This window comes from Furipterus horrens, unplaced genomic scaffold, assembly GCF_987537825.1.
Source record: "Furipterus horrens unplaced genomic scaffold, mFurHor1.1.pri manual_scaffold_2, whole genome shotgun sequence".
NCBI lineage: Eukaryota > Metazoa > Chordata > Mammalia > Chiroptera > Furipteridae > Furipterus > Furipterus horrens.
The window spans coordinates 155,677,149-155,696,852 of NW_028327172.1; the positions used below are offsets into that span (position 1 = coordinate 155,677,149).

General features: G+C 33.5%; 1 protein-coding gene across 6 annotated transcripts in view; it reads right to left on the reverse strand.

Annotated features, from left to right (window-relative positions):
- Window positions 1–19,704, reverse strand: part of WAC (WW domain containing adaptor with coiled-coil) — an 88,383-nt gene that overhangs the window by 7,326 nt on the left and 61,353 nt on the right. For 4 of the 6 annotated variants that reach the window (XM_090266681.1, XM_090266680.1, XM_090266677.1 and 1 more), the window contains exons 7-10: window positions 16,703–17,011; window positions 5,539–5,781; window positions 3,781–3,903; window positions 2,712–2,860 (exon numbers count right to left, since the gene is read on the reverse strand). In XM_090266681.1, coding sequence (XP_090122807.1) covers window positions 2,712–2,860; window positions 3,781–3,903; window positions 5,539–5,781; window positions 16,703–17,011 — 824 coding nt within the window. Of the gene's footprint in view, window positions 1–2,711; window positions 2,861–3,780; window positions 3,904–5,538; window positions 5,806–16,702; window positions 17,012–19,704 lie in introns of all 6 variants that reach the window. The other 2 variants (XM_090266679.1, XM_090266678.1) reach the window with 2 other exon arrangements.

The window sequence follows — 19,704 nt, forward strand, 5'->3', positions numbered from 1 at the left end:
AAAATGGCATAGGACATAAAAGTACTTTCTTAGAACACCAACATAAGAAAGGAGTTCTCCTGATTTTGAACCCAGTTTTTTTCCCAAGACACTATACTACCCTACCTCTTCTGCTTTAAAGTCATGTGTTGCATAACCTTTTGGTTAAAGAAAGTGCATACACTACAGAGGTCCCATAAGATTATAACAGAGCTGAAAAATTCCTAACGCCTCATGACATCTTAGCCCGTGGGTGACGTCTTGGCCATCTTAAAATCATTGCATAATGCATTATATAAATATTTATCATTGTTACAACTGCGTATTTAGTACAGTAACATGCTGTACAGGTTTTGTAGCCTAGGAACTGCGGGGGAAAAGAAATCTGTCACTCTAAAATATGCCTATCTGGCATGAGGCTTATTTCAGACTAGTTAATTTTAAGAAACAAAAGACAGGGGAGAAGCTCTGAAAATCAAGCAGAAGTTATGCTTGTAAAAGACATTTACATTTACAAGAGAAATCTCCACTTGTAGGGCTATCTCCCTCAGTGTACCAAGAAAAGAGGATGACCATATCTACAGAAACTCTTATCAATGCAAAAGACGAGAACTTAAATCTGCATCATTACAGCCTTACCCTTTTATTGTGCTTTTTCTGGTAACCTCCCATAACTGACTTCCCCTCACTTCCAACATCTTATGACTGCACTATTAGTTCTACATTAATAAAATAAATATTACTATATCAAAGTATAGACTGATCCATCAGAGAACAAGCTATGGCCCATACAAAATTCAACTTGAGTGGTCATCAAAGAGATGTTACCCTAAATAGACAGACCAAGTGGTCCTTGGTTGCCAATGGTGACACATATACTATTCATATTCAGATGCCACAGAGAAAAGAGGCAGGTCTAAACATAAGCCCCAAACTAAAGCACAAAGACAGATGGAACCATCTGTGATTAAGTCACATCCACTAGCATTTTTTTTTTGAATGATCAATATTCTCCAAAACAAATCTCGATGGCCCTGTTACTCCTGAATATAAAATAACTTGTTCTTTTATAAAGAATATTTTTATAAGATCTACATAAGATCGGATGTCCACTTATTTTTAAAAACGTGAAAAAGGTTTTGAATGTAAAAAACTGATAGCCATCTGCTTAAAAGGATTTGAAATGCTAATTTTAATAACTGACTGTAAAAGTAATACTACTTACTCACTTTTAGTCATCACTTGCTGTATGTACTCTTAAGATACCACCCTGGGATCAGTTTTAAGTATTAAGAATAAGATCTCTTTTGCTGAAACTAGTGTTTTAATTCTTCTCCCACTGAAATATAAACAACAGTAAACTAAGAATTATAACTCGGAATTTTAAAAATCAAACTAGACTGACCCTAAACTGAGCACAGATAAATGGCTGAAGCAGGATGAGCCAACAGAAGACAGAAAAGTTGGTCTACCATCAATATCAAGCTATTTTTAGGCTTCAAATAAAGAATTCTTTGGCACAAAATTTTGAAACAGCCCGTTGTTTTTACAACAACTAAAAATAATTTTCTCCTATACCTACCATTAAGAGTAAAAAACATTACAACTTATATATACTGACTTCCAGATTTCCCAATGTTTACTGGTGACATGTTACAAAGCATGTGTGTGACTGGCATTTGCTTATGAATTTATAGGCAAGATGTAAATGATGAAATGATGTAGTACAAAATTTGACTGGAGTACTGTAGGGTCCTGTTCATAGTCCAATAAGAACAGACCAGCAATTTAGTAAAATATGGGTTCTGTATTCAGAAAGACCTGGGTCTCAAATTCTGACTCCACCACAAAAACTAGATTTAACTAATGGCTTAATTTTCTTATCTATTAATTCAGGCAAATAGTTGATTCTCATGATATGAAAGTTAAATATAATATATATAAAACTCATACCAAAGAAACTGACTCATGTCTAAAATAAAAAATGTGTGGGGAAAAAGACATAGAAAATAAGTTTTCCCTATCTTTTCAAGTTTGAAAATTCTACAAACATTAGGATTCAATTAGTACACCCTTCTTTACCTTGCTCTCCATGTCATTTTGTTCAACACTGTTTCATTATAAAATTGGTAGAAATTTAACTCGTTTATATCAATTAGCCTAAAGTAAAAGTGGTCCCATTGTATGTTGTTTTGCTTCAAGTCACAGAACCAATGGACACTGTTAAGCAAGGAGTTAGTTACTGTATATAGTGTTTTTTTTCCTATACATGCATATCTATAATAAAGTTTAATGCGTAAATTAGGCATGGTAAGAATTAACAACTAATAAAATAGAAAATTACAATATACTATAATAAAGGTTACGTCAATGTGCTCTTTCTCCGATAACTGAGATGGCTACTATGTGATTAAATGGGCACGTAGCTTATATATCATGGATATACTGGACAAAGAAATGATTCAAATCCAGGATGGGATGAAGCGACACAATGCGAGACTTCTTCATGGCAATAAAAAGAAGAATCAGTGCATAGAAGTAGCACAGATGCAATTCCCTCCTCCATCCTACAATTAATTGAGATTCTAACCTACATCTATTCACACTTACCTGTCCTTCACTTCACCACTTCATTCTCACAGGGCTTTTTCTATAATACAGATTCTAAAACATTATTAAATTTATCAAAAGTAAGTGGTTTATTTTCTAAATTTTCCTCAAAGGCAACATACCTTTGGTTGTGATGAAACAGGAGGAGTACTAATCAAAGGTTTGATAGGGACTGTGTTAGTCTGAGGTGTGCTTATTCTCGGAGACACATAGGATCTTGGGGATGATGCATCAGACGTTAAAGACATTGGAGATTGATTAGATGGCTGGGCTGCAAAAAATGAAGGCAGTTAATTACAAATAAAACAAAAACCCCAGTAATCTATGTGGAGATTTTTGCATTGCTCCACATGCACATCCCCTTCCCCCAAGAAAACACTTATTTGAAAAAGTGAGATTGTGGGATACTCACTGGGGCCATGTTGAGTGAAAAAGCTGTTACAGATAAGCACACACTCTGTGTGGCCTCTCTATAAGGCTAGAGCAAGAAGGGAAGCCTGAACCTATTCTCACACGGAAAGCATCCTCACCATCCTTATTTCTTCTTTTACATTCAGGCCCCATTTTCCCCTTAGTCTCCTGCCTCATGAGGCTGACTAGAGGGTTGTTAAAAGTCTTTTCACTATATAATTCAATTTTACACCAGTTATTCCTGCTCAATTTACCAGCTTTCTGGTTGGGGCTGAGGGAGCAGTCAAAGTGACCCTTACATTTCTCTCTTGTTCTTGTATGTTATCTCTTTCCATCAAATACCTTCATGGAGAAGAGGGATAGCTAGGCAGAACTTGAGCATTTCTGTATCTGTATCCTCTAGTCAAAAATCATCTAACATCAACCTGAACCACAGGTCAACTCTTTAAAATATACTCAATGTTTCACAAAGATTGAGGGCATATTATAATTTACTTTCAGCTTTGGAGTAAAGTATCTCATCAACAACTGAAATTCAGCACGAAATATTTACTGTATTACAGATTTGATGGCAATATTGTAAGATGTCAAAGCTTTATTCATCTAAAAAGAAAAAGTAAATGAGAATACTACTGTATGTAGTGATGGGTCAAAAAAAAAAAAAAAATCAAGCGTAAAATCAAACCTTTATTGTAGCCAATAAGCTCAAAGACTAAAAAAATTTGCTAATAATCCCTGACATCAAGATACAATGCTAGAGGTATCTAAGGATATGAATACCTTGTGTAGAGAGCTGAGCAGCTTGAGAAATCAGAGAGGTTATGTTGAAAGCTGATGGTCCAGCAGTAAGAAACTTATGAATTATAGACTGCAATGAAGCTTGCGTCACAGCTGCTGTAAGAACTGAAAACATATTTTATCTTAAATTAAAATAAAACACAGAGGCACATATAGCACTAATTACAACTTGAAAATTCAAAAACAAATCCCCCCCCTCCCCAAACTGGAATGTTTCAAACTAGAACTCTCAAAATAAAGTCTAGAAGATAGGGGTAGTATAATGAGTTTTGAGATGTGAAATGATCTGAGGCAGAGAACAAGAAATTTAATGGGTTTACAATAAAGGAAGAGTAGTTTCCTTTACACTGAAATTTGGGTATTCAGTTCAAGAAAGCTCCTCTATGAGACTTAAAAACAATAAAACGAGTATTCACTGAAACTTCTGATTATACCACAAACCTACCCACATAGAGGTAAAGTACCCAAGTACACTACTTAGAATTAACCAGATAAATGGTAGCTATTTAATGAGATTATTTTTTTCAGACAAGCTGACCACTCAAACCCTACGTCAACACCCACACTAACAATCTTTTATGGACATTAAAAGGATATTATTAAAAAGCTGGATACTTACAAAAGTCATGTTTTTTGAACCATAAGAGCTTTTATTAATTGACATTTGCTTATGCTATCATTTCTTCAAGCTGTTTAAAAGCCCCACTTTGCTTAGTGAAAAGTTTACCTATCAAACAAGAGAATGGCCTTGGCCAGTGTGGCTCATTTGGTTAGAGCATCAGCCTGTAACCAAAGGGCTGTGGGTTTGATTCCCAGTCAAGGCACATGCCAACTTGCAGGTTCAGTCCCTGGTCCAGGCACATGTGAGCCCCAGTCTCGGTGTGTGAGAGAGGCAACCAACTGATGTCTGTCTCTCTTTGTCCCTCTCCTGTACTAATGTTACACTCTCTCTCCCTCTCTATAATCAGAGGACAATAAAAACAGAAGATTAATGATCAACTAGACTGAAATAGCTCTATTTTTAAGATAAAGGAAGAACTTAACCACTTAACACTGCTACTGTTAAATGTATTATGTAAAATTGTACAGAAGTAAAAAATTTTGCAATGCTCTTAAGGCTTAATGTCTGAATCTGAATGGTTTACAAATTAAAACTACATATACTTTTAATCAGACTTCTTTGAGACTGCTGCCTAAAAACTTAAGCATACTAAAAACCAAAGTTGGAATTAATAATGCAATTAACTAGGAAAAAGATCAAAATGTTATCCATTACTTCCCTTCTCAAAATTTTTTCAAGTACTGTAAAGAAGGAATTACCTAAATTCCCACTTTTTAAATAATTAGTATATTTACAATCCAAATAATTATTTATCCATATACAAGATGTTTTCAAAAACATGAGCTGGGAAATCAAGTGTTTAAATCAATTTTAGCAAATGCTCTTTGTTTTTACTTAAAAAAAAAAATAAAATAAAATAAAATTCACCATAAACAGTAAGCAGAAATAACAGCAACCAGGTAGATGCTAAGTCTTGAAAAATACACAGAAAATCCAATTCTTAACAGAATTACAATACCAAAGACGTTAAACTATGGGAGCTATAAATTCCCAAAAATGAAGTACAAATGTGAGTATCAAAATGAAATAAAGGCCATTCCTAAAATGGAGATTTTACAAATTACATAATTTTACACAATGTAAGTGGGATTTTAAAAATTATTAGTACAGAAATTTACCTTCATTTATTTTGGATATGTCCACATTAGAATTATTAAGTTGCAGTGTAGCTTGCAAAGCAGGAAGCAACTGTCTAAGAAGATTTGGATCCTGAAGTAATGGAGGTATTGGTGACTGTGGAACAGGAGAAACAGGGATTGCTGAAGCAGATGTTGGAGGTGCAGATGTGGGATTCAGTCCAGAGGAAGATGTGGAAGGAGTTGTGCAAGAATGTGATACAGATTTCTCTCCTGATGTAGATTCTAAATGAACAGGACATAACAAGGCTGAAAAAAAATATTTGAATAAAGAAAACTAGAACCAATATCAAACAAGTAACTTCCATTGTGCGAGGCACTCAAGTAATGTCATTTAATCTTTACAACATAGCACACAGAAGAGGCTCAGTAAATATGACTGATTAGAATAATGAGGTAGGCATTTTTATGTCCCAATTTCATTGGTGAGAAAACTGTAAGATTACATAGCTTGCTTGAAGTCACAAAACCTGGTAAAGCAGTGATTCAAACATATATTCATGCCTGATTCTAAAAGTACATCATCATATTGTTTATTAGTAACACTGTTTCAAACACATTTGTGTATTAACTACAAATTCAAGTAAGCTTCCATTAGGATAAAGGGACAATACAGTTCTCTACTAGTTATGTTATATTCCTGATAAAATGACAAGGTGAAAATATTTATGACCACAATAACAACCTACCTAATATAACAATAGCCTTAACACAAATCAGTATAGGCATCATAGTGAGCAACCCCAGAATGGGCTAAGGATAAAACAAAGAACAACTAGAGACGTGCCTTACCAGATATAAAAAATTACATTTACAACAAAACCAAATTAAGGTAAATTTAAATTTTTGTATATATATATTTAAGTTTTTAGAACTAGTAGAGGAAAATATCAAAAGATAGCTTTGACATCAGGATGCCGCAATTTAGAAAAAGCTAAACAATTACATTAAACATACTGGTATCCAAAATATTTTAAGGAACTCCTATAAATCATAAAGGACAAACTACAAAATAGAAAAATAAACAAAAGACATTTATTTCACAGAAGAAGCCTGAATGGCTTAAAGAATTGCAAAAGATGCTGAACTTCATTGATAATCAGGAAAATGCAAATTAAAAGCAACAAGGTATCCTTTTACATTCACCAGACTGACAAAAATTTAAAAGCCTGACAATATCGAATGCTGACAAGAAGTAACAGGAACACTTCACATTTCTGGTGGAGACTAAGTTGAAATAACCAAATTAGAAAGGAATAGGTAGGCATTATCTAGGAAAACTGGAGCTGCACACACTTCATGACCCAGTAATTCCCCTTAGATACACTCTGATGTACATAAATCAGGAGAAACATTTAACAATGTTTAATCACAGTATTATGTTTATTTTAGCACAAAACTAGAAACAAGCAGATGTTTACTAGCAGGAAAATAAATACAAACTGGTATTTTCATACCATGGAATTTTACTAATACAGTGGCTATCATGAAGGAAAAAGAGCATTAGAAACAGAGACCTTATCATGGGTAACAACATTAAGACTGGACTATTCAAGATGTTCATATATATTCTCTTACAATCTGGTCTAAAGACTAAATATGACAATTTGAACTCTTTTTCACTGCCTGTCTGCTGCCATCACTGATCACATGCAGGCTCCTGGGGAGGGGCCTGTCCCAGTGGCCTCAACCTAACACCAAGACATCCCCATCCAGCTGAAGTTGAAGTCTAACGTGAAGGAGCACATCTACAAACTGGCCAAGCAGGGAATGACTCCCTCACAAATAGGTGCAATTCTGACTGACTCACACGGTGTCACACAAGTATGTTTTTGACAGGCAATACAATCCCGAGAATTCTTAAGTCAGAAGAACTTACTCCCAATCTTCCTGAGGATCTCTGTCATTTAATTAAGAAAGCTGTTGCTATTCAAAAGCATCTTGAGAGGAAGAGAAAGGATAAGGATGCTAAATTACTGTCTGATTCTGACCAAGAGGCATAATCACTAGTGGGCTTGGTATTACATGACCAAATGAGTCCTCCCCCTAGTTGGAAAATGAGTGATCCACAGCCTCTGCCCTGGTTGCATAAAAAGTCTATGAACTCAAGCAATAAAATCATTGTTTAACTAGGAAAACAAAATTTGCTAAAGCATCTTAAGTCTTCAAGAACACTGTATGTATGGGAAAATAAAGTTCTTATGTATATTATATAACTGATGTAAGACTGCTATTATGATGAAATGTGCTTACATTTCAGGCATACAGCATTTGAATATTACACTGCTACCTAGTAACTGTAAATCTTCATTTTCAATTCTAGAAACTAAACATTCACTAATCCTCATGGCCCCAGAAAAGCTGGGTATTACTAACAAGCTTATTGAAAATGGACTGCTCTATCAACCATTTATAATGCTACTATAATGGTCAAAAAAACCAGGGGAAATAGATCTCTAAAATACAGATCTCAGGATGTAATGATCAACTATGATCGAGTCAGGAGGCCTAAGACATTTTAATTTTTGTAAGGCAAACATTTTATGTCTAGCAGACTGCCTATGATTTTAACTTTGCTGTTTCAGATTCATACAGGGGCTGGTAAAAGTAGATTTACACTTGTGGGAATGTAAAACAATTTATTCTTGTGTTATTATTTATTAATTATTCTATTATTTTCCATAGGAAAAACTGTAAACCTACTTTTTCCAATGTCAGTAGACAAGTATAAAGAAACTTGAATAAAACAAAATTTCCCTTTTGAAAACCAACTGTCAGTACAGTTTATGGGACAATTATAGGCCATAGTAGCAGTTGTCTCCAAATCATATCTTTTAAGATTTGGTTTAGGAATTACACAGCATAGGGGTATCTTGATTAATGTTTAGAACAAAGCAAGTTATAGATTTTTACTTTCTGCATGAATTAGTAATCACATGCCTCTGAAAAGATCCTTACTCGTTTGTTACTTTTATTGTGGTTTTCTTCTGCTTTTAATGTCAGGAGTTGGAGAAGACGGTGTGAGTTGTTTTCAAATTCGTTTTGGTGCTGCTAAATCTACCCAGAGATTTGAAATTTTAACAAAGGCTTGAAAATTCTTCAGTGTGGCCTTGAATCCAAGAAAATGAAAAGCTAATGCATATCACACCTTAAAAAAAAAAAGTAACAAAAGCTAAACATTCTTAACTTCTAACTTTAATGTTTATTTACCCTGAGGAGAGATATCTTTTACAGTTTTATGAGAAAAGATTATTGACGAAGAGTTTGGAAACTAGATGGCACTATTTAATACATATGGGACCCTCGAGCAAGTGACATCTCTTAAAGGCAAGAATTTCTCTATTAAAATGTTCTATTTTGAATCCCAACGGAGTTCTTACCAGGGTCACCTGTCAAATGAGATGAAGAGAAGAGAAGGGAGGGGAGGAGGGAGAGGGGGAGGGGAGGGGTAAGGGAAGGGGAGGAGGTGGAGGGGTGAATAGAAAAGAAAAAGATACCAGTGCTTCACCCAAGATCCTATGAACCTGGTGAAACCCAAGTATATGTTGAACTTGTAAAAATTCAATGGGTGATTCTGGCATCTCTTGCTGGTTATGAAAAAAATGAAGATTATAGAGAACTTCCAGGGTTCTTTTAACTTTAAAAATGAAAGGAAACAAAACAAAAACAACAACAACAAAAAAACACAGCACAAACTTGGAGAACTGAGTGTAGGAAGGACTAGAATCAGAGACAGGAAAGCTACACCAATTTTCCAGGCAGGTCTTCAACATGCTATTTTCACACTGTTTTAAAACATAGCACCCTTCAACCCCATACAAATGCCTTTCCAAAGCATGTTACATATTAAATATTTTACGTATTATTTGCCTCAATCTGTAAGTAAAATTGAGAATAACTTACTGGGTTTATAATTAATATAGATTGACAAAGCTATCCAGAAAAGTAGTCTTAGTTTTCTCATTAAAATATAAAAGAAAGGTTACTGGTTGTGTGCCCCTCGTCTTTGCTCAGGGTGCCCTAACTACATAGTTTATTATCTTTCCCTTCTATTAGAACATGGACTCCTTCAGAAGAGGAATTTTGTAGTATTTATCTCTGTAGTCCTGGTACAAAATGGGGCTTGGAACCAAGATAGATAACATCAACATGTACTTAACTGGATGCTTTGAATCTGCAATAAAGACTGGCCTAGGTGCACATATATGTGCTCTCTCTGGGTTTAAAACATGAGTAATGGGGAGAAAAGCCTAAGTTCGCCATAAAAATCTGACAAGCAGACAACAGGTCACTTTATGCTATTTTCATGAAGCTGAGTTAACACTAGAGTCTTAAGAGACGAATTTAACTAATTTAGACTTATTTTAAATAATCTTATAAAGTGTAAAATATATAATCACTTTTTTATATACAAAGGCAAAAAACTACTTTTCAGAACAAGTTAACAGTCACTGAGTATATTCTTTTACACATTTAATTTTAATTAACATTTCTATTTGTCTGAAACCTTTTAATCTGGAATCTTTTAGGATGAGGCTAAATTTAATAACCTGTTCATAAAAATCTGTATCAAACTAAACAAAGAAAAAATCTGCATATCTAGAAATAGTTACCTAAAGATAAAAAATAAATTTATGTAAGAGTCAATAGACTTTTCTTTTTAAGAATATTAACCTTTAGTTCCACTACTTAAATGCAGACTTTCCCAAGCATTCAAGGAACCTAAGTTACCTTAAATATTTTTTCAGTCTTTGGCAATAGAATGGTATGTAGTTTCAGCTCTAGCATTTTTATTTTGTGTGTGTTTGTGTGTGTGCCTATGATCTTTTTAGGGATAGTGATCTCTTTCTAAGCTATTTTAAATTTAAATGAACTAAGTCACTTTGATACCTGATTATTTCGATGACTTGTAGACCTCTAAACAATTCTTCAGTATTAGCTGTAAGTATGTTACCTTTTGCTTTTAATTTAAATTGTGTATATTTGCTTTGATAAAACCATTCTCTCCCTTTATGCTTGTAACTAATAACAGTTCACTTATATTTCATTTTTACCAATAGGGGAAGTAACCTATCAAAGACTAGACTTCATAGAAAAATAATGTTACTATAACCTAACTTTTTAAGGTTTAAAGTAATATTATATCATTCACCTTTTTAAATTACAGGCGTTCTTTCAAAATACCCATGAGAGCATAAACCAAAGTCAAAATTCATTTCTGACCTACATTTTTCTGTTATGCCAATAACTCCTTTGTGATCTACAATTATACCTAAAAAGATACTGCATGGAAATAATAAAAGGAACTAATTATATTTCTCATTATTAATTTCCTACAATGTTCTGACAATTGCTGTAATAATCTGAAAGGCACATGTGAACAAAGCTCAAACGAGTAGTGCAACAAGGCAGCCCAGTTGTTCTATTTTCTAATAATGTTAACACAGAAGAGTACAACATGGGGAAGTTAGAAAACAAAACAAAGTATATACTACTGGAAAAAATCAGATAGCTAGGTGACAAAACCCGGCATATAACCTGTGACTTTTATTTATTTATTTTTTAATTTTATAATACACAAATATTTTAAATCACATATCTGTCCAGAATATTTTCTATGCATTTACAAATGTACATAGTATTGATGTTTTATAATATAAAGATATATTTTTTGCAACTTGATTTTTTCATTCAACTGAGAAAATTGTTTTGCTAATATAAAGGATGAGCATATTTTAAAACTTTTAACAGATGTTGCTATACTACAGTGACCTTTGAAATAGCCAACTTACACACCAATTGTATTTCCCACATTCAATTGTCGCTAATTTTCAGGGTGAAAATTTTCATTTTAATGTTTTTTTAAATCTTAATTTCCAACATATATTGGTAATTGCTCCCTTGAAATTTTTTATACTAGTAAAATATATAACACAATTTACCATTTTAACCACTTCTAGGTTTACAATTCAGTAGCACTAAGTACATTCATCATTTCCGACACTTTCTACCTAATTAAACAAGAGCTCCCCATCTCTCCAGCCTCTAATAACCACTATTTTGCTTTGTCTCTCTGAATTTGCCCATTCTAGGTACCTCATATAAGTAAAATCAAACAACATTTGTCCTTTTGTGTCAGGCTTATTTCACTTAGCATATGGTTTTCAAGGTTCATCCATGTTGCACTGCAGCATGCATCAGACTTTCACTCCTTTTTAAGACTGGGTAATACTGCATGCACCACAATTTGGTTATCTGGACTTGGACTGTTTGCATTTTTTGGTTATTGTGAATACTACTACTGTGAAAATGATGTATAAATATCTATTTGGTTCCCTGGCTTTCAATTCTTTTAGTTAAATACCTAGGCATGGAATTCCTGGATCCTGTAATAAAATTGTTTCATTTTTTGATGAACTGCTAAACTGTATTCCACAGCAGCTATTGTCATTTTGCACCCCTAACTGCAATCCATAAGGGTTCCAATTTCTCCATATTCTCAAAAATACTTGTTATTTTCCACTGCTGTTTCTCTTCTAGGCATCCTAATGGGTGTGAAGTGGTATTTCATTGTGGTCTTGATTTGCTTTCCCCAATGACTAATGATGATGAGGACTTTTTCATGTGCTTACTGACCATTAGAATATCTTTTTTTTGAAGAAATGTATATTCAAATCTTTTGCCCAGTTTTGAACTCAGTTTTTTGTTTCATTTTGCTACTGAGTTACAGGATTTTATATATTCTGGATATTAATCCCATATCAGGTATGTGATTTACAAATATTTCCTCCAATTCTGTGAACTCTCTTTTTCACTGGAGTGTCCTCTGATGGACAAAAGTTTAAATTCTGATGAAGTTCAATATTCATCTATTTTTTCTTTTGTTGCCTGTGCTTTTGCTGTCACATCTAAGAAATCACTACCGATGTCATGAAGATTTTCCCATTTTCTTCTAAAAGTTTTATAGTTTTAGCTCCTGAGTTCAGGTCTGATCCATTTTGAGTAAATTTTTGTAATTATAAGGCAAGGCTGGTGATTTTAAATTCCTTTTCTGTAACTGCCTGTTTATATATCCTTTGCTCATTTTCTATTGGATTATCTTTTCCATACTACTTTAATTCTTAATGTATCCTCAATGCACTATTATATATATTGCAAATATTTTATCCCAATTTGATATTCAGCTTTCAATTTTTATTTATTGTATCTTTTTCATAGAGAAATTTTAAATGTCTTATGTGGTCAAATCTGTCAACAACTTCTTTTAAGGCAAATGCCTTTTGGGTCTTGATTAAAAAGACCTTCCCTAACCCTCAAGTTATTGACTAAAACACAAACTCTTCCACATATATATTCACTTATTCAACAATATCTGAGTAACTTTATGAACAATCTTTCTAATTTTCCACAAGTATTTAGTAATCCAAAAAATTAAAACCAAGAAACAGCTAAATGTGACCTACTACAGGCAGTTAATGACCTTCTCTGCCAGCTATAAAAGGCTATCACCGACACATGTTATCATTAGCATTTCACAGTCTACAAATACCATCAAAACCCAAAAGGAAAGTTTAATCCAGTAACTCACTCACTCACACACCTCATATTAATGAATGATCCCATTAGATGGAAACTATGGAACCGGCATGTAATTAAGGGAATATTAGACATGCTAATCTAAGAGCTATCTTGAGGTCACTACATAGGTCTGCTTCTGTGGCCACTGTGTTTACTTTTCAAACTTTTATGTGCTAATAAATTATAAGAAAGTTGTCAATTAAGGTCACTAAACTCTTCTAACTCTGGTACTTATTTGGCCAAAGAAAAGAAAAAGGACCTGTGTCTTCTGCCTATTTCATCATTTCGCAAATCTGAAAGAGAGGGTGGATGGAGTAGGGCCAGTTTATAGAACAGACAAGGAGGTGCCAACTGACAGAAAAAAAAATCAGTTTTAGACAGCTTAGCACCATCAATCTGTTATTATATGGTTGTTCAATAAATCAATCTTGCCAATAGCTGTTCAAATGTTATCCAGAAGATTTAAATCTAAAAAGAAGTTATCTAATCCCTGCTTGTTTCACCCTACCCAACACAAGAATTTCTGCAGGCAAAATCAAAGAGTTTCAGAGCTTCTTCACACTTGTGTCCCTTCAAGCAAGGGTAGGTTCTTTTTCTCAAAAGACACACTGGCATTAAAGAGATCTAAATCTATTGCTGGTATCCTTTAATTAGATGTGCAACACATATAATACTCTTCTTTTTCTCCAAATACATTTTTTAAACTCAGGACCAATGCAGGTGTCTCCGATAACCCTCAACACTCACTGCCATTCTTTCAATTATTTATCCATTTACATCAAGTATTTACCAATTACCTATTATTTGTCAAGCACAATGGATAGATCAGTGGTTAAGAAAGATCTTGCTCCTGTATTATTTAATACAGCAACGTATTGTTGACATCCTGAGATATAGCTTAGCCACTCTATTAGCAATTAAGATCAAGAGATCAATTTTATTTGAACCATCAACCTCTTCATACAGATTAAGAAAAATCCAACAAGGAAATCACTACATTGATGAGTCAATAGGAAGCTTAATTAAAAAAACACTAATGTCTCCACTGAGGAAAAAATAATATATTTCAAATTAATGGGCACTTTACAAATTTAGACTAAATGGAAAGCAATCTGAAAAAAATCCAAATTCTTATTTAAGAAAACAATACATCTTCAGTTCACATGGAAGAAGAAGTACATGGAAAGACTGTACAATTTTCCCTAAATTGGCAATTTCAAGGTAATTTAATTTCTTCCTGTAAGTTTAGTAAAATTATATATAAAATTTTTATGTAAAGTTTGTTTTTAGCAAACTTAAATCACCTATGATTTGTCAGGAACTACTGGAGTCTAAGTTAATATAGATTTTTGGGTCTTTCGTTATGGTTTTATGAAAAGAACATGGATTTTGAAGAGGCTACCTTTATATACCCATGTGTTTAGACTGTGGCATTGTTCAGGCTCTTCATATCTAAGAGGTAATACCTTCTCCCTCACCATGTTGTCTTAAAGAATAAATTAAAGTATATATAGAACACTTAGCACCAAATGTGGTACACAAATTTATTTTTGTTAAGTTTTTCAGGAATGGTGCTTGAAGCTTGGGAGACCTGGAGGGTAAAAGGTGAACAAAGTACAAATGCCATAAAACATTACATTTAACCTAAACAGTATACAGTCTAACTGAAGGAACTAAAATTATAATGTAATAAATGCTATAATAAGCAAAAGTACAAAGTGTATGAGAAACAGATTGGGAGAGGTTAACTAATGCTGAGAAAGAATCAAACGACATTATAGAGCTGGCTTTTAAACAAATGGTACTGAGTTCAACAGCATGGGAATGGAAGAACTATGTCTTTTCAGCAAAGACTCAGAACATGAAAGAACATAATATCCCCTAAGAAATGTACAAACTTGCAACAGATGAATTACAGGAAACCTAAGAGTGGAATGTTGGAAATCAAGCTAGTAAGATAGACTGCAACAAGATTGTCAAGTACTAGCTTTAACCTTACTATGAAGTATAAACTTTATCCTTTGGATAATATAAAATCATTAAAAAATGTAAAACAAGGAAGTGATATCCGAACTAAATTTTATAATGATGCCACTGTAAGTAGACAGACTGGGTAAAAGGAAGCAGAGCAGTAATCAGGTCAGTTCAGGAGAGATGACCTGAATTTTAATAATGGCATTACATAAATAAAAGAAATAATATACACAAATAAGATATAAGAGGAAGAATCCAAGATTTGTCAATGGGTGGGTAGCAGGAGGTAGGCAAGAATGTTGAAGAACAAGGAATAGTTGTGGGAACTAGTGCTGTCACTTACTGAGAACCTAAGAATAAATTGTAGGAAAAGGGAGGAAATGTGGTACACACACTGTATTCTGAGATGTAGCAAATATCAAGTGCTTACAGAAGGAAAGAATATATGTGAGTTAGAAATAAAGATCTGGGAGTCACTTATAAGGTAGTCACAAGAATGACTGCCCAGCAAAAAGAACATGAGATACTTTTTAAGAACCGAAAAACCATAACATCCTTTAGAAAGTACTATCATATCAACAATTACTGCATTCGGTTTTCATCTCTCAAGAATTCCCTTTGCAATGTTAATTCTGCATTAGTGCAAATACGACTTGCACACCTACTGTCGTCCCCCAAGTTGGGCTCTAGAAGGGGAAAAGGTCAGACTTGGGGTAAGGGCCAAAGAACAGCTAAGATGTGGCCTGAGGTTCATGTGTGACTGGACCTCATTAAGTCCATTCAGCATCTCCTAAACCCGTAAGACATTTAAAAGTTACTGATGCAGATCTGCTAATTACCCTGCTAATGAGGTCTACTCAGAAGAATTTATTTATTTATGTACTAAATGTCTTTTCATTTCCTTAGTTTCATAAAACATACTATAAAGCATATTTTAGGACTGTCAGTGGTCTACGTAAATACACTTATCCCATAATCCTGATTCTGTTGTGTGTCATCTTCCAAGTAGTAGTTGTTACAATTTTTCTCTAACTTTTTTGAACATGGTATTGTTATTAGCACCAAGTTGAAGAAACCCAGTTTGGGTTGCAAAGTTTAACACTTCTATTCTTCAGACATTAAGAGTGCCTTATCTTGTGGTCCACGACTCAGTTTTCTAATTCACAAACTGAAACCAATAGTTGAATATTATATAAAAATGACAAGTTTTTAAAATGTCTCTGTTCATATTAAATTTTAATAGAAAATTGAGACAATTTCTAAACTAAACCATCAAGATAATGATCATGAAAACCAAAAATTACTTCACACAAATATGAAGGGACAGTCATTTGGCTTTGATAAGTTATTCAAACCATTATTAAGTGTTATAAATTAAGTACTGGACTTCAAAGTGTGAAAAGCAAAAAATAGTTATGATGCTTCATGATTAAAAATTAAAAGAAAAATATATGGTCAAGTCTAGACCTGTATGTATGCAGTAACATAATTAAGAGTCTTATTTATTTAGGCTAATGGAAATAATGTAATATAATCAGAAACTCAGAAACTCTATATAGTTCAACGTGCAGTATATCTAGTAATAATGGCATACCTTTTCTTTCTGTTTTCTGTGCAGGGACAGAAGATGTGAGTGTAGGCAGTTTTGATAAAGTAGATGCTCCATTAGCATCAAATGATTTCTTTGGCTGGTGATCAGACTGTAGCGTAAATTGACTAGAAGGAACAGTGCTTGGGGTAGCAGTTGGATGAACCACTGGTTTGATGGGGTGCTGTACTGGCGTAGAACTACTGTGAGTCTCTGCTCTTGGCAGTCTGTAGTCTCTGTCATTGTGTCTGCTTGTTTGAGACAAAATATTCTGTGGGAGCAAACTACTGGCATCACTGGAATGCTTGTCTTCCACTTTAGTTCACAGTTCGAAAAAAAGAGATGTTGGAATGACGGAAGGGGGAAGAAAAAAGATTACGTTAGAATCCTGTCTTGAACATCAGCTAATTTAGCAACATACTAGTACTTTCAATAAAACTGCAGGCCTAGTTAGTGTCTGCAGTTTTATTACTAGCATATAAATATCTAAATACTGGAAGAATTTTAGCTCAACTATAAATATCTATACTCAGATTTCAAATGGGCTAATACTTTGTGGGGATTCTTTAGAACCACACCATTGTTCAAACAAAACATTTAAAAAAAAAATCAATATATGGAGTTATAGATAACATTTTACTCAAATAAAATAATGTTTAATATTTAAAAAATTAAAAAGTAAATGGTCCATTCTTTTAAAATATAGATCACAGGTTCTAGTAATTAACTGAATTATTCACAATATTTCAACTGCAAAGGAATATTAGCTTTATTAGCCTGATCTTTCTGAATACTAAAGTAACTAATTAGTGGGCTCTAAAGTAGTTTGTGCTAGGGCTTAAATGACCTCATTTTGGGATGACTTAATTTATAACAAACTGTGTGTTCAGTAAGCAAATGAATTAATGTTTTAATAATGTTAACAAATACTAAAATGAGTTATAAAATCAAGTTATAGATAATGCTATTTGAAAATAAATGTCCTACATCCACAGCACAGTAAAAATATCTATTTGCTATTATTAATTTTAAAGACAGATCCCCTTCCAATTTAAAGCCACAAAAAATACTTTAAATTCAGAAATAAGTACTTTTGCCTCCCCAAAAAGTACAAAGGAAAGAAAAATTCAACAATCATAATAAAACTTTATTTATCAAAAAATCTCTAGCCTAAATTACAAGTCTATCTAATCAGTACAAAACAAGACAGTATGTTTTATGTTTCCAAGTAGAGAAACATTTAAAAGTTCAAGCACATTCTATGTAATGATAATATTACCAGAGGATGCCCTCAATGTTGAATACTGTATTGTTTTTTCCAATTCACATTCCTCCAAGTCTAGAGACCAAGACAGCACAAAAAAGGAAGCATACTGAAGCTACAAGTCAGTTTTCAACTCATCAGTGCACAAAATACATGTTACACTAAAACAAAAGTACTGCCAAAAACTTTCAATTGGATCAAAACACAAGATCTTCTGACTTAATGAAATTCAATTATAAATTACATATATATTACCTTATCAGAAAAATAGACTGAGGTATCACAGCAGATATTTGTTGTATATTAACTCATCAGTAAGCTATCAACTTGCATGCACATAAAACTTAGAAGTTTTATTCTAGAGCTTCTTCCTGAAAAGACTACTACTACAATAAAAACTTTTAGGGACAGACATAACAGAAATAATAGCATGCCCAATTTCCGCAAATTCTGATCTTTTATTTCCTCAACCAAGAAAATTCCCTTTTAGTTTTGTATGATTACAACAGTCAAAATACATGAATTCAGATAAGAATTAAAGATGACATTTCTTCTAACATTTGTAAGCTTTGGGAAGAAAAAACCCACAGCAAGCAACATTACTGCAACAGCTTTCTATTACAACTCTACAGAACAGTTAAAGCAGTGACCCTATCTGCACCCCACCCCTCACCTCACAACAAGGACATTTAGCAAATGTCTGGAGACATTTTGGGTTGTCACAACTGTAGAAAAGGGAGGTTTGCTACTGTCCTCTAGTATATAGAGGCCAGGTATGGTGCTCTACATCCTATAACACAAACAGGACAGCATCCCACAACAAAGAATTACCTGACTCCAAATGTCACTGGTGTTACTGTTGAGAAACCCCCCAGTTAAGGTTTGTCTAACCACTGAGCAATCACTCTGTGAAGCACATATTGAAGATGACAAAAATAATCTACTAGCCGTAATATCAAATTAAAAATTTCACCTATGTAATTTTCAATGTCAAGTTGTGGATAACATTATTTGCTATATTGCAAAAAAAAAACCCCAAACCTCTCTGAAGTCTATTTCTCCACACAACACATACACATACACTTCTTTTACTGGCAAGTGGAATTACAAAGCTTTAAGCCTTACCCTGTATGAACACCAACATACTGGTCATACGGGGAAAAAATGACCACATTTTTTGAATAGGCAAAGTTAAACACTTAAATAGCTTAGTGACTGTAGTAACTACACCACACTAAGTATATAGCTCAGTGGAACAACAACAAAAAGCAACAATATATCCAAGGTCCTTTCTCAAACATTACTTGAAACTCATATGGTGTGATACATGATTACATTTCAACACAAACACAGACCCACTGACTCATCATTTGCACTTCTAAAAATTTAACTAAGGAAGTAATCAGATAAGTGAACAAAGACAGGATTCACCGTATTGTTACAACAGGAAGACTAAAAACCACCTCAATAGCCATGGACAAGATTATTTACAAATGAGGTCACATCCAAAATTAGGAATACCATGCAAAGTAACAAAATTATAAACTGACATGGAGACGTATCATATTTTTTATGGGAAAGACATGTACATATTTACATGCAGATAGAAAAAAAAGTGCATATTCCCCAAATGTCTCTGGGTCATGAGGTTAATACAAAAAACTTGATTTTCTTAAAAATGGTTTATTAAAAAGAGAAAAAAATATTTTTACTTCCATCAATATTTCTATCAGATCTCAATGTA